Genomic DNA, 16,567 nt, shown 5'->3' with positions numbered 1-16,567 from the left:
ACTAGCTATTTTAAGAATTCACGCCCGATCTCTATATGAGCAGAAATTAGGAAAGTCAACACTCTAATTGCTTTGGAATGCTACAGCAGGTGTCGGTAAAGAAACATTTCCGATTGTTAAGAAACAGCTCAAGAGAGCCATCTCACGGACTCGGGGCAGTCTTGACCCACATAACTTCGACCACTTGCGGAGAGTGGAAAAAGACACAAGCACTTAATAATCGATATGGAGTGGCTAATTTACCTAAACTTGATTTCTTAAACACGTTTTTCGACATTTCTGGAGAGAAGAGTTGTGAAAGCCGCTACAACTTGCTAATTTCGCCTGATATAGTTATTTTTTGTATTCATTTGTTGTTGCAGAAAAAAATCAAAATCTTGTTGCTCTAATGATCCGCTATTTTTTTATGGTCTGATGCAAAGCATACTTTTTTTCCCTTTGTATGCTGCACATTAAACTCGCATTGATATTTGAGTGAAGTTAAATCTAGCTATCTTATCCATCTATGTACATACCGACACGCACGTGTACGTAAATATATATATATATAGTATGTGTGTTTCTTCAGCTGCTCTAAAACAACGTACTATAATGTAGCATTCCGTTTCTATTGTATCAGCCTCAGATATTGCTAGGGTGTTTTTCACAGCGTGGAAATACTCAATAACATTTATTACAAGTGCGAAACTCGCTTCGGAGGAGTGATTTTCTACACAAACGTTGCTTTTGGAAACAATAAAGTAATAGTTGTTATGCGGAAGCAATAAAGTCAATAATAGTAATCAATTCCAAATACTTGTACTAACCTTAAGAGGATGAAATGGAAGACGTCAAGAAAAGGATATCTGTATTTGAACTTTCTTAATTTTTGATATTTAGAGAGAGGTGTGTTGTATCTTTAAAAAAACGCAAAAGGCTCAAATAGGCTTGACTATTCTTTTGAAGCATATACTTCCGATGCTCAATGCGTGAAATATGATTGTAGCATCTCCCCATTAGAGATAGTGTGTGACAGTCTAGTGGGGTGATGCTTGTAGAGGAGTTAAAAATATCGCTAGTACAGTATACAGTTTGTAGATTATTTTCTTAATTTTCTTTTTACTCAAAATGATTCCTTTTACATAATTGTCCCCCAATCATCTGTGAAATGATTGCAATGCGTCTAATGCGATTAATTGATTCTAATACGTGTCTATTATCACTACTACTGTGATATTTTTACATTCCTTCAATAATAAGTTTGGAAAAATATTCATTTAATTTATTTATTTTTGAAAAAATAGATTAGGATGTTTTATTAGATTGCTTTTTCATTCGCTGGTATGTATTGTTACAAACAAAATTGCGTATTTAAAAGCAAAATTGCAAATTTTCAAATTTACAAAAAAAAAATGTTCATTATAAAGAATTGATTGTTACCCAAAATACGCCTTGCAATTTTGTGCTTCAATATTCATAGTTTTTACAGAAAAGTAAATTTAGCTTTTATTCTAAACTACGATCCAATCACTGTTTTTGATCATTCCTATGATTTTCCTTTTACATTTTTGTACAAAAGGATGTAACTTATGTACCAAATCCTGTAAATGATCCACATCGTGTTAATAATGTCGAAAAAACATGAACTTAAATCTTCAATATTAAATTGCGGAACTTTCGATGCCAAAGTAGAAAGCGAAACTATTCTAGTCATAAATATTAATATCACGTGACTACAATTGACGTAAATGTGACAGAGGTCACAAAAGAGCTTCCACCTCAGGGTCCAAACGATTTTCTTAACGGTTTTCCGCTTACGGCAGGTAAATTGATTTGGCATTCGAAGTCTCTGAACACGCATCGGCTTCCAAATCTTAAGGAAGAACATTTTTTTAGGTCATGATTCCCCCTTTTTTTTTCTTTCCTCATTTTTTTTATGAGAAAGGCATCAAAGCATTCTGAAAGCAAAAATGTAGTGTGTAAAAAGTCATCAACAGCGGAACAGGGTACCTATATCCACACACCTAGAAAATCGAGAAAAATCAGTGAGATTTTTCAGACACCAGGAAAAACTTTAAAAGTCAAAAAAACTTATAACTCCTGAGGAGAGGACAGATTTTTTTCCGATTAAAATTTGAAACATAAAATAGCAATATCAGGGGGAAAAAGTCTTAGTAAACTCTAAAGTCTCAGTAAAAAAGAATTGTTGAATGTATTTCTCTCTTTTTTTTTTTTTTTTCATTTAAATTTCTTGTGCTAGGCCAAAAAATAATATTTAATTTTATTTATACATTATATGTAAGCAATGATATGTGTTAATATTATAATTGTATTTTGAAACTTAACACGCCTGAAACTTTTTTTTTTTTTTTTTTGCTAATTATACATCACTTTTAATTACAAAACATTTAATAAATCTATTAAATTAAATATTTGTTTATAAATTTTAGGGAAAGTTATGCAATAATAATGTAAATGTCTGTGATACATTTCAGAACAATTATTATTATTATTTTTTTTTTTTTTTGAATTTGAATGTTCACCATCCTCTTAAGGTGCTAGTGCCAAAGATATTAGAATAATTGACTTGTTGCATCTCCCCTCCTTAATTCGGTCCATAAAGGAGTGAAAACTGATGAATCCTTTCCAAATGGCTTTGCATTATTTCCCTTTTCCTGTTGGAAGATCCCAACAATTAATCTTTACTTTGAAACCAAAGGGATTTAAATCGAGTTTTCTCTAGATATTTGCTTGTCGCTTGCTGCTTTAGTGAGTAGGACTGATTTTACACCTTAGTTATCTACTTTGCAATAAACCAGATCTGAGTTCTGTAATTTATTTAAAGTTATGGAAGTAAGATCGTTGGAAAAGGCATGGAAGTTGAAGACTAACCTAGAATAGACACCCTGACTAAAATAAAATTCTACTGAGAAACTTCATATTTTACTGTTCACGAGCTGTTGAAAAAGAGACCCTAGATTTCAATGGCATGTGAAAATTAACAAAATGACGTAACTATACCTTACATGATAATCAAAGTTTCGCCTACCAGCTGTACTAATGGTATATAAAAAGACTTCAAACACTTGAAAAGCAAATCTAAAGTAAAAAATAAATAAATAAATACATTCTGTACAATTACATACAGTTATTACGATTATGTTAATTAAAAGGGTTACCAAAGAAAAAAAATTAAGAAAATAACCATTGCTACTTGCTCTGAAAGCTGCAATACTCTGAACAACGATAAAGTCACTATTTACCAAATACTGTTACTTTTGATAAACCACAAAAAAACACAAAATGAGTATCTGATTTTGAAAATTACCTGTGTTATTATATACCTTGATTATTAGAGCTTTTTTTTTTTTTGGCTGGAATCAAAAATACATTTCACAATATAGTTAAAATTTGTAAAATAGGTGGCGGCGCCAACTGTTAAATATAGTAGATCCTCTCAATAAGGGACACTAAGGGAACCAGACATTTGGTCCCTTAAATAGAGGTGTCCCTTATTCAAAGGTAGATGAATTGATGCATGCCATGTGCTTAGTAGCATAATATCACAATAAACATTTACACTTATGATTAAATACTGAAAATGTTTCTTATATGCTAAATAAAATTCACAATTATTCAAATTTCTAAGTTTATATTATTTTATTAATTAAAATTTAATAACATTTTTTGTAATGGCTAGGTTTTGTAGAATACAGAAATAATTTTGAAGTAATTCATCGTATATATTTGCTTTATGTTATGTAAATTACAATGTAATACTATGTGAACTACAATTAATGTTCAAATTTCAAGTTTTATGTACAAAGCTAATAAGTTGCTGTGCACTCTCCGTCGGCCCTGAACCTACTTGAATAAGTTGTTGAGAGGGCAAATCATGCATGTTAATTTCAGCAAGTTTTTTTTTTTTTTTTTACAATACGCTACTTGTTTCCTTCACATATGTTTACGTCAAACTTACCTCAAATTATATTTTTGGAGGAAAAGTGAACCTTAAATTCCAGTAATTTCACTCTTTCTTATGCGGTAATAAATTATTTTTTTGCATTTTTTGGCTTTGTAACTGTCCCTTAAACAGAGTGTCCCTTAATAAGAGGTAAATACATGGAAGCCCCTATTCAAAGGGACTGGGATCAGAAAAAATGTCCCTTAAATAGAGGTGTCCCTTAATGGAGGTTCTACTGTATAATAATAAGAGTGAATTTTAAGAAATCAAATCTATGCTTACCTGAAAAAAAAAATACTAGGTAAAAAACATTTGTGAACAACAAGTAGGATAAAAAGGCGAGAATTTGGCAATTTTTAAGTGCGAAGCAAAAGATTTTTTTGTTATAAAAAGATATGAAGGTTCAAATAACTTTCTATAAGTGCTGGTGTAATACGCATTAGTATTGAAAATGCATATAAGGTTGGAAAACATGCAAAGTAAGTTGATTATTCATTATTAAACATTTTTCAATTTAATAAGACTACTACAAAATATCTGGAACTATAAAACTCCATATTTGATATAATATCAGTATCACAGAAATTGTTTGAAGAGATTGCTTTGTAAAGTACACACTCGAGAATTTCCCTTATATTCATTCTCAAATAAATACACACAAAAAAATCACAATAGAATTTGATATTTCAAGCATAAATGCCAAAATTTCCAGAACAGTTTTTATCTTTTGAAAACCTTCAGCATAAAATATTTCTAAAAACAAAGCTCAAAATTTATTTTATTTGCATTTTCAGACATTCTTTTCAATGATGTTCTCGGCAGCAAGGTAAAATTTTGACTGCCAAAAAAAAAAAAAAAAAAAAAAAAAAAATCATCATTAAAAGCTACCACACATAACGAAACTTGCCTTAAAAATGCCTCAGAAAAACTAATAAATCTAAATTATGGCAAATTGACTTTAAATGTTTTTTTTTTCAAGCACTGATTTATGAATCAGAATTATCACGACATGGAACGCCATAAAATGGCTCTTCCTGCTTTGCTTTTGTTGTCGCAAATATCATCCTGAATTCTATCGTTTACTCGTGCCCATTTTATATCGTCCTGAAGGATAATGTCCCAAACGGAAAGAATCCAAAGCAGTAGGTAAAAAATAGCAATCTATGTATGTGATTTTTTGCATTCATGTATAAAATATATATTCTTTTATTTCTGTATATCGTTAGGGAAATACATGGAGCAAAGTGAAATCTTTACTAATAATAAAGCAGAAAGTCTCTCTGTCTGGATATTTGAATGTCTGGATCTCTGTTTGTCAGAATCTCTGTGACGCGCATAGCGCCTTGACAGTTTTCCGATTTTCTTGAAATTTGGCACAAAATTAGTTTGTAGCATAGGGTGTGCACCTCGAAGCGATTTTTCGAAAATTCTATTTTGTTCTTTTTCTATTCCAATTTTAAGAACATTTTGCTGAGAAAATTATCACAACGTGAATGAGTAAATTACCAAATTATCATAACGGGGAGCCGTAACATGGGCAAGCAAATGAACATAGCAAATTGGCGAGAAATTCATCATCAATTATTTGTAAATATACTGTCGAACCAAATAACGTTTTAATTTTCTACTGCGAACAAAGCCGTGCGGGTACCACTAGTAATAAAATATTTAATAGTTAGCTCTTTCAAGTATTTGCCAAATCTTAACAAGTTGTGAAACATAACTAGTTAATTCCAATAAAAAATAGAAAACTCTAGTAATCAAGGTATATAATAATACAAGTCATTTTCAAAATCCGATAATCATTTTGTAATAGTTTGTGGTTTATCAAAATTAGTTTTTGTTATTAAAAATTATAAAGATTTCGTCCATCTTCAGTGCAGTATTTATTTGTTTAGTATTAAGTAAATTTTGGCTTTAATCTTTTGACTTAAAATTAATGTTTAGTTCAATTTTCCAAGTGTACGCGGGTCAATGTAAATAGAGCAAAGGGAAATAGTTTAGTTCGCTTATTTATTCCATGATTTATTAAACCATTTACGTGTTAATTGATTAATTAATTCCTTTACATTCTTTGATTTATTCATTAACTTTTTTCCTTATTCATTCACTCTTTTCTTAACTCAAAAAATTATTAATTTATTTATTTGCTTAATATATATTTATTCAACCATTTGAAGAAATATGTATTTAATACGAAATAGAAAATATTTGCTTCGGAAAATGAGATATTGACACTTTACCCCATGTATAGTGCAAAGTTAAAACATTCCACTTTTTTTTTTTTTTTTTTTTTTTTTTTGTGTGAAGATACACATTTACCACGAAAAATTAAAAATAACATTTCAGTTCAAGCTTTATTACAAAATACATTGTTGTTTGTTTATGTGCATTAATTTTCATAACAAATGTTTATTTTGTTCATTTTTCAAAATATAACTTTTTTAACTATTTCACTAATCCCCACAACCTCCTACATACATTCACATATATGTTATTTCATTGTAAGAAAAAGTTCCAAAAATTTGCTTATGACTGAGTCTAGACCTCTTTTTCGAACAGCCGTTCCGCAAAACGGATAACTGCAAACAGAGGAATTACCTTTATGTAAATATGTAAATGATTAAAAAATTGCTCATCTCCGTGCAAACTTACTAACCGTGACTTATCCTTAAGGCTTGTGATTAGATTAAGTGACTACAGAGTAATTTTATTAAACGTTTCCGTCATCTTCTCACCAAATTTTTTTTTTTTTTTTTTACTATTTCCGTTGTGCGGTTTTGAAATGAAAATAATGTTTCTTTAAATGATTATAAAAAAGTTGTTTGAAAGCAGCTTTCACTATTCTTTCTTATCTCGTAACAAATGAGTGCGTAAATATCGTTAGAAGAGGACATGTGTTGGGAATTAATTAATAAAGTCAAATGAAACCTATCTATTTTGACTTAGAAAACTGAAGGAATATATTTACTAAATATTTTTTTTTAATTTTTATTTTGAGTTTCTTGAGGTCTTATTTACATTTTAACATTCTAATAAAATCACTATTTCTTGAACTGTTGTTTTGTTTCCAAACATAAAATATTTTATTCTGGGTTTTTACTGTGGAAGAAAATTCACTAGAAAGAACATACACTTATTATTTTTCTTTCTTTTATTTATTTATTTTTTAAACTTTTGAGTCGGTTCTTACTGCTAAAATTATTATGTTAATTATAATAAGATTGTGTTTTTTATTATGAACTTATTTAAATGTGTTACATAAATTTCTACTTTTCCAAACAAACACATGGTTGTGATTGGATTTTAATTCAGTGACATTGCACTAAAAAACGCAATAAATATTCAAAAGTGTTCATGTTGCACTAGCGTGAAATTTCTGAAGGAAAGCTTGAACTTAAATAAATCAAAGCACTTTCATAATATAAATCAATTTAGAGCAGTTATCACAGTTTATATTTAAAGAAAATTTGCACTAAATTACTTACAGTTAATTTTCATTTGATCTCTTGAACTATTTTTGCAATTAATCCCAGATAGTCTCGAAACTTACGTGTGTTACTATAGATCAGCGATTCTTAACTGGGGGTCTGGCGATCGAAGTATATATATATATATATATATATATATATATATATATATATATATATATATATATATATATATATATATATATATATATATATATATAAAGAAACACTATCATATATTGTATTTATGATCTGGACAAGTCAACCAAAATGAACTTCACTACTCAATTCAATAGGCGCCACAGGCTGCTCTATGATACTGGTAGATAACACATTTGATAGCAATATAAGGAATGAACAAGAACGAAAAATTCTTTTTAAAAGAAGGAAAAAATGAAAAAATCCCAAAATACCCAGGGGGTACTCCCCAAGGGTAGGGAAAAACCATGAGATGTTTCGTGAGTGCTGCTGGCTAAATTTGCCTAAAAAAGCAGCACTAGTCTCCGACATCTCACAAAACAAGCAATTGGGTTACTGAAGGTCCAGAATATCAGCATGACATGAAATACAAACATTGAACCTTTTAAAAATGAAAAATACAAGTTTTATCTAAAGAAAATAGAACAATATTTAAGCTACAAGATTTATGTAAAGAAAACAGAACACCACAAGAGAAACAAAATTCATACCTGAACTCAAAATCAAAAGAAAGAACGTACAACCATCAAATTCATGGAACAGAAAAATCAAGGAACTGACAATTGACTATCGCTAGTCCTCCACAAGACTGCAAATGAAATGCTTCGTAAGATGCTCCGGATATTGGTTTTCAGTTAGGGTAGCAGTTAAAATTCGAATCGCTGTTTTCAGATTTGTTTTATTATTGCATCGAATCGATGTTTTCAGATTTGTTTTATTATTGCATCGAATCGCTGTTTTCAGATTAGTTTTATTATGCAATAATAAAACAAATCTGAAAACAGAGATTCGAATTTTAACTGCTACCCTAACTGAAAACCAATATCCGGAGCATCTTACGAAGCATTTCATTTGCAGTCTTGTGGAGGACTAGCGATAGTCAATTGTCAGTTCCTTGATTTTTCTGTTCCATGAATTTGATGGTTGTACGTTCTTTATTTTGATTTTGAGTTCAGGTATGAATTTTGTTTCTCTTGTGGTTTAAATATTGTTCTATTTTCTTTATATAAATCTTGTAGCTTAAATATTGTTCTATTTTCTTTAGATAAAACTTGTATTTTTCGTTTTTAAAAGGTTCAATGTTTGTATTTCATGTCATGCTGATATTCTGGACTTTCAGTAACCCAATTGCTTGTTTTGTGAGATGTCGGGGGCTAGTGCTGCTTTTTTAGGCAAATTTAGCCAGCAGCACTCACGAAACATCTCATGGTTTTTCCCTATCCTTGGGGAGTACCCCCTGATGAGGCCCCAGGGTATTTTGGGATTTTTTCATTCTTTTAAAAGAATTTTTAGTTCTTGTTCATTCCTTATATTGCTATCATATATATATATATATATATATATATATATATATATATATATATATATATATATATATATATATATATATATATATATATATATATATATATATATATATATATATATAGGGGGAACCGGTCAGCCAAAAAATGTGACTGATTTTCAGAGATTATAGCTCGTCCACGTTAAAAAAGTTTCGTTACTCAAGAAAATAATAAAAAGAAATAAAAATAATAAAATGAAATTAAAAATAAAAAAAGAATACTATAATAATAATAATTTTTTTTACATCTTTAACGTGGGTGTTTTTTTTTCTCCCACGATTAAATATTGCACTTTTCTATGATTTTTCAGTAACTTTTTTACTTATGTATAAGTATTACAATAACTATTTTCCTTATTCTTAACGAACAAATATTTTTTGGCACTTTTTTAACACCAAGAAAAGTTTTATTTAAATATTTATTATTATTATTATTTTGTAAAAAAGAAACCCTTTTGTTCTCTAGCTGTAAACTTGCAAACTAATTTTATCAGCCCCTTGAATGCGCTGATAATCGAAAAAACAAATTCTGTAAAAGTTGTTTCTCTGTCAGGGATGATCCAATGCAGAGAAAACAGCACGCCCTCGTTACAGTTCATTGCCCGTAATATCTTTTGTCAAAATTATTGTTTTTTTAGGAGAGGGGGATGTTACAAAAATGAAATTGTGAAGTTACAGATAAAACCATGCTTTAAGTTTTAATTTAAAAACGTCATTCAACCTTCCTTCCAACTTCGTTGTCAAGTCTCATTTCAACCTTTTTCAGTGTAAGTTTTTCGTGTTAATGTTTTCAATTTGAATTTTATAAACGAAAATCAACGTGGGCTATCTTTCATTTACAGATCTCATTTGGATGGACAACATGTTCTGCACGGGTCGAGAGTTCAGGTTGGACCGATGTCGATTCGACGGCTGGGGTGTTCATGACTGCAACCATGCGGAAGCGGCCGGAGTCATCTGCGACGGACAGCGGGCCAGGGCGATTAATCAGTCACCGGCACCCCAAAACACTCCCAACTCTATACCTCCTTACCCAGTGGAAAAAACTGCAATAAGGGTGAGTGTTTTTATTTTTGAAACTATTGCGCAAAACATTACAGCGTGAATGTAAAGTAAATCATAGAATCTCAAAGATTCTAGGAATCATAGAATCTGTGATCTTCTAGGAATTGAAGCTCAATGAGCATCAATTCCTCCTGCCTCTTTCAACTTTGTCATTATATTTATTTATTGATAAAATTGCAACTACTCTTAAGTTTTGGTGAGTTATTATCTACTTTAAAAAAAATTGTTTTATAATTGTTTCACAATGCTTTACCTTCAGTGTTTCCAAATATTTTTTTATTCTTAAAAGTCTTGAACTACATTTTTTTTAGATATTAGTTTTGTTTTGATTGTTGCTCACTTCCTTTTCAATTGTTTAATCCAAACTGGATGTAAACATTCCTCTCGTTTCCGAAAAACGAAGAAATATTCAGTCTCTTTTAGGAAGTCGTATAAGAGAATGATATTCACAGACATGTTTGTACAGATACAACTTAAAAGCAATTGCTTTTTTTTTCGACCGTGTTTTCGATTAAGCCAGCGAAATTATCGGATAATGACACACTAGTGTTTGATAGTTTTTATGCAGCCTGTAGGAAATAGTTATTATTTGTATGCTGTCCAAGAAAAAAAAAAAGGTTTATTGCGGCTGATCTAACCGCAAAAGACTACGACAAAAGCATATTTCTGATGTTTATCTTTTTTTTCCTTCTTATTCTGTATTATCTCTCACTCTCTTATTTTTTATGGTAGGGTGGAGTTAGTTCAACGAATCGCTTAGCTGCTACTAATACATTGCATTTCTGTTAACGAAAAAGTGAAAAAATTAGTATATTCGTTGAAATTCTAGCCATTTGCTTCAATTTATCGGAGCGTAAGTGTGTGTTATGATTTGTATAAGCTTTTACATTCTTTACGATTTTTGTGCACATTACTTTCTTTTTTCTCTGATATGCGTTATTTCGCAACTTATTTCCGATGTGAACATTAAAAAAGAAAACCCTGGTAGGTACCTAGCGTTTCAAATCGTACTTGAAAATGAAAGGAAAATACATTCTTATTTGCAATTAACCTCTTGAATACTTGCTTACCAAGTTTAACTTTTTACTGTGGTTCGGTACTTTTAGTTACTACAAATGTTTACTTAAGACCACTTCTAAAACAGTAACGCATACGATACTTGGTTCTTTTAATTTTGAGTAAAGCTTTGAAACTCTTGGAAAATTTAGTAATCACAAAATTTTGAGCAACGAATCGGAAAAAAAGTTTTAACTTTTTTTTCAAACTATTGACCGAATTCTTTGTCTAACAATTAAAACTTCATAAAACTGACTAATATTCATCGGCCTAAACATTGACTAGGACAAATGTTAACAGTGAGAATTTAAACATTTCATTCGTTTGTCTAAAATTTGAATAAACACTCGTCGTTTATATGATTATGGTGTAAATTTAATGACAGTTTGCAAAGATCGTCATTATTTGCAGATTATTTCAATAAAATGCTTCAAGCTGAGCAAAGTAAATTTGCTCGTAAGTTTTGAGTTTTTTCAACTTGATACTTTTTTATACCGTCACTATCTACCGCACAAAAAAAATGTTTTTAAATTGTGTTGCGGAAACAATTTTTTCTAGCCACTGGTGAAGTTTTGGGTGATTTTCTAATGGGATTTTTTTATGCGGTCCACGGCTCAAAAACAGGTTTGAGTGAATTCAACATACAGAATTAATTCGCAAAAAATACAAAATACTTTTTATCTCTGTCAAAGTATAGTGTGAGCATAAAAATAATATTTTTCTAACTTTATAGCACCTGTATTAAATCTACTCCACCTTGTTCAAATCGTCCTTATTTCGAGGAAAATTGTATTATGGATAAAAAACATAAACCCCCTTCACTGTCCGCACAGTCTCATCTTAGAAAAGCACTCTGAGCAACAGACACACACAACACCAATTTCATCTTCATTTCACTTTTCCATTCTTCATTTTCTGAAGAAACAAACGTGCTTCACTTATTGCGCGTATTTTGCACTACGTCACACAACACACCATATTGAACGCTCCTCTAACTTGATTTTCATTCTTTATCGAAAAAAATTCTTTATCAAAATCATAGAAATAAAAACTTAATAAATTTTTAACGGATAAGAACAGTGCTATGTGATTATTGCAGCACTGTGAAAACTTTGGAAGTGAGAAACAAATACCAATAACTCCCAAAAATACAGCTCATACCATTCTTTGTGGTCACAACACAAAGCATCAAATCTTAGTGAGCTATTTCCAACATTCTCCTTAGATATTAAAAGCATGTAGTGGAAAGGGGGCACATGTGAACATGGTATGTTTTACTAGGATAACGTCAAGCAAAAAATCTTCAAAAATTCTGAAGTAATGGCAGTACCAGTTCTACTTCTGAAGCAAACTTTTATAGCAAGGAGCCAGTTTTTGTTTCTGTGGGGACAGCTTCTTTGATTTTGCAGATGTTGCATGTAACTTTATCGCTGTCTTCTTCACGTGAAAACATATTTTAAACTAACTAATAAACTTACCTTAATTATTTCAAACCATTATGCGTACATTCAATAAATTCATGACAATGTTTAAACTTCTTAATTAAATTAAGAATCCTTTATTTTTGAAAATTAGTTCTAAGGTAAATGACGGGGCACTTGTGAACACAACATGTAGAGGCACATGTGAAAAGTTTCCATATCCTCTCCGTTGTATAATATCAATGTAGGTTTATTAAAAGTGTTATAAAAAAGGTGTAAAGATGTATATTATTTTCATACAATAAGCTTGTAAATTTAAATGTTCATTATTGTCAATTAATTAATTATTTATTTTATAATTTATTTTTTTAATTCTTTTATTCCTAAATTGTTAGTCAACAGTTTAATTTTATACAATATTTAGAAAGAAACAAAAGACAAAATATTTTCCTTTAACTAAAAACTGAAGTTAAAAATAACTTTAAAAGTCATAATCATACTCTGTATGAAGCTTTAACGCACTATATAACAAGAACAAACTTTACATAATAAAATAATCTTTGTATTGTTTAGCCTTATAAGTTTTTTTCTGTCGATCCAGTGATTAGAGCATGCTACGAAACTTTAAAATTTGACGGTTAGCAGAGCTACACAATTCGGAAAAAATATTTTTCTGTTAACAGTTACTGTACAATTTAAACTGACGCAGTATAGGTAGCAAACCCTATAGTGCAATGGGGTTGTTTCCTTCAGTCAAAAGTACTACTTTTAGTCACTGAAATGGATAGAATGAGCAAAAAAAATTACTTGGATCCAGAAAATGCTTTCATTTTCCCAACAGTTTTTTTTTTTAATTAATTTTTTAAAATGTTCGATTTTTCAAATAAGGTGTGGTTGAAAACAAGGCGTGGTCTTTATGACGTCACAAATGATGCATTTTGGCGCATCTTTCTACTACGTTTCCACGTTATGATAATCAAGCAGCGAATTAAAATTGCGCTGTACGCTTGCTATCAACTATATCGTTACCAATACACGTGAGAAAAGATGCGAATTAAATATTTGTTCTGTGAATGGCACCATTGAATGGCATTTCATCATTTGTGATGTCACACGACAGAAGTGTAAACAATGAAAGCGCACCGATTTAAGTAATTTTTTTAAAATATTAAACTTAAATAAATTATTTAAAAAATGGTCAGATCCTATGTTTTTAAGCATGCTCTTTCAGAAAAATATGCTTTTAAAATTTTAGAAACGACCCCATTGTTATAGACCTATATGTTTCACATTAAAGAGTTTTTCGTTGAAATTTGATACACTTGTCCTGAATTTTTCGATCCTGTTCATATGCGCCGTAGGCTTTTTCACATATGTCCCCCTACAAGGAGCGCAAATGAACGATTGAAGATATTTTTTAAAAATTCCATAAAGTAAAGAAATATATTTTTTTCAATCTGAAAAAAATCTAGGGCACAAGAAAAAGACAAGTCAATCATGGGGATACTTTTGTTCTGAGAAATTGATAATATCTTTCGAGAAAATAAGAAAAGAAAACAAATGTTCACATGTGCCGCCCTTTCCCCTATATGAAAAAGAAAAAGATGGGTACCCCAAAATAGACAGTACCGTCATATTGGGTGACCTAACCCAAATTATCTTTTTTCAAAACGCTTATCTCTCCGTGCATCTCTATTTCCTGTCCAAAACTGCTCGATATTATCTACTTTCAACAGCGAAATGTCGTAACCTTCTTTATAAATTAAAATTTGACAGTACCGATTTAAGAAATTAAACAGTCATCGTCGCTTATCTTAGAAACGAAAAAAAATATATGATTGAAGCTTCATTCTTCCTTATCAATTCACTTTACTACCAACTGAGCAAAAGACGCTTTGTAGGTCTTTTTCAAAAGTAGCAGTTTGTTTTTGCCTCAATTGGGGCTTAAATATTTTCACTATTCCTTCTAGGAACTAAACAACCATTATTGTTTATGGTTATAAAATAGAACTCTTATATAAAATAAAATAGAATATCTAATATCTGCACAAGGACCTTCATTAAATACACATTACTTTTATGCATCACAAGTAAACATTAATAATTTTACGGACATGCTTGCAGTTCACGTAACTCAAGAAGCATTGCAAATCGTCAGAGATTTTTAAACACCTTTTGAACACGAACACTTATCCCCTTTTTCAGAACACTTTGGCGCACACGTTTTAAAATAGCTTTTAAAACACTTCTGAGAGCATATTCAAAACACATATTTGATTCAGAATACTTTTTAAACACTTTTGGGGAGACATTTGAGATTTTTTTTTTTTTTTTTTGAATCCTGACACTTGTTTCTTCTTTTAAAACACTTTGTACCACACATATATTGGGACACTTTTTACAGCACTTATGGAACATTCATATGATCATACCTTTTTTCCGCATCATGCCACCTTTTAGCGTTACGCCTAAGAATTTCGTTTGATCATACCAGTAGGGCAGATGTAAACTGCAGCCAGGCAATAGACGGCCTTCCAGCAGGGAAGACCATCCTTTTTGACGGCGTTCGCTGCACCAATTGACAACGACTCACTGCAACAAAATTTCTACTAGTATGATATTGAAAGATTCTATTGACTAGAGTTAAAGAAAATTGGAGTCGTATTTGTCCGGAAGAAAGCGATGATTTTACAAGTGCTCCCAAATATGTTCCCAATCTGACCCTCATTTGTGCCTCCAACCTGTTATCAAATGTGTTTCCCCAAGTTTAAATTTAAGAAATTTCCTTGGCGAGACACATTTGGAGCATATTTCAGTACATTTTATTTTTAACGAAACTTATTCGTAATAGATTTCAATGCACATTTAGACAACTAGAACACTTTTATTGGAATTGAAGCGTTTCAAAAATGTTGCCCATGTGTACTCGGAATTTTCCATATGTTCTTAAGGTTCTCTAGCATGCTGTTCGAAGGAAAAACTCCATCTCATACGCATGCTCCCAACATGGTAACGATGCCTGCAGCATGCACATGTGAAGTGTTTGAAGTAAGCACTTAGGCGGCCTGCGACGGTAAGAAGAGACAGAACGGTTTCTTAAGAGTCGACTTAAGAGTTTTCATCAGCAATCGCCTGCTTAAAAAAAAGAGGAAGAGAACCCCCCTAAGTGAAATAATTAGAAGGCAAATACAGGTTTGATAAACATGATGCGTGTGTATTTAAGTTATATTTTTGCAGTTGTCTATTTTTCCGAAAGAAGTAACACGAATTTTTTTTCTATAGCTTGTGACGGAAAAAGATCTGTCCATCAGGCTGGCAGGAGGCAGAACAACAACAGAAGGAAGGGTTGAAGTTCGTATGCCTCAAGGATGGGGCCTGCTTTGCGGTGATGGATGGGGCATGTTGGAAGCCAATGTAGTCTGCAACCAATTGGGGCTGGGACATGCTAAATCTTCAGTACAGGTGAGTGATGTTTAACCTGCATAAAATACTATATAAACAGTAAAATTAGAGTGGGGAGGGGATCTGATGTGCACACCACATGTACAGTATAAAATTATATACCTTGAAGAAAGTAAAAGAATAGATTTAATACTTACTCCCTCTAGTTTGTGCAAAAACGAAGGAGGAAAGAGTTTTATAGAGATTCATGATTACATTGACACTATTTGTCACTGATTCTTTGAGATTTTTTTCCAAATATCACCAAATTGACACAGACAGTGCATTGACAATGTTTGTCATTGGTTCTGAGGGAATTTCTACAAATATCATCGAATCGACATTGGTTAGGCATCTCATATTCGGCCCATTTTCGCTATTTTGGAAATACGTCATCGCCATGTGGTCTCCAATTTAGGAAGTATTTTCAATTGGCATAATTCTAAAAACAATATGAAAATAAAATTTACCCTCCACAAAAAACGAATAATGAAGCCAACGACATAATAAAGCAATCGGTAAATTTCCTCTGTGTATTTTTAAAAAAAGTAACGCCATAAAAATTGTGAAAGCATGTTTGAGGAGTTTCTGTGTTTAAGAGTCAATATAGCACCTACAGCCTTGAAAT

General features: G+C 31.1%; 1 protein-coding gene across 1 annotated transcript in view; it reads left to right on the top strand.

Annotated features, from left to right (window-relative positions):
- Window positions 1-16,567, top strand: part of LOC129225572 (lysyl oxidase homolog 3A-like) — a 122,757-nt gene that overhangs the window by 56,490 nt on the left and 49,700 nt on the right. The window contains exons 2-3 of the mRNA XM_054860020.1: window positions 9,799-10,013; window positions 15,781-15,960. Coding sequence (XP_054715995.1) covers window positions 9,799-10,013; window positions 15,781-15,960 — 395 coding nt within the window. The remainder of the gene's footprint in view (window positions 1-9,798; window positions 10,014-15,780; window positions 15,961-16,567) is intronic.

The sequence above is a fragment of the Uloborus diversus genome, chromosome 7 (assembly GCF_026930045.1).
Source record: "Uloborus diversus isolate 005 chromosome 7, Udiv.v.3.1, whole genome shotgun sequence".
In the NCBI taxonomy this organism is placed as follows: Eukaryota; Metazoa; Arthropoda; class Arachnida; order Araneae; family Uloboridae; genus Uloborus; species Uloborus diversus.
Note: the sequence above shows the minus strand (reverse complement) of the source record. Positions and strands in the feature narration are given on the sequence as shown.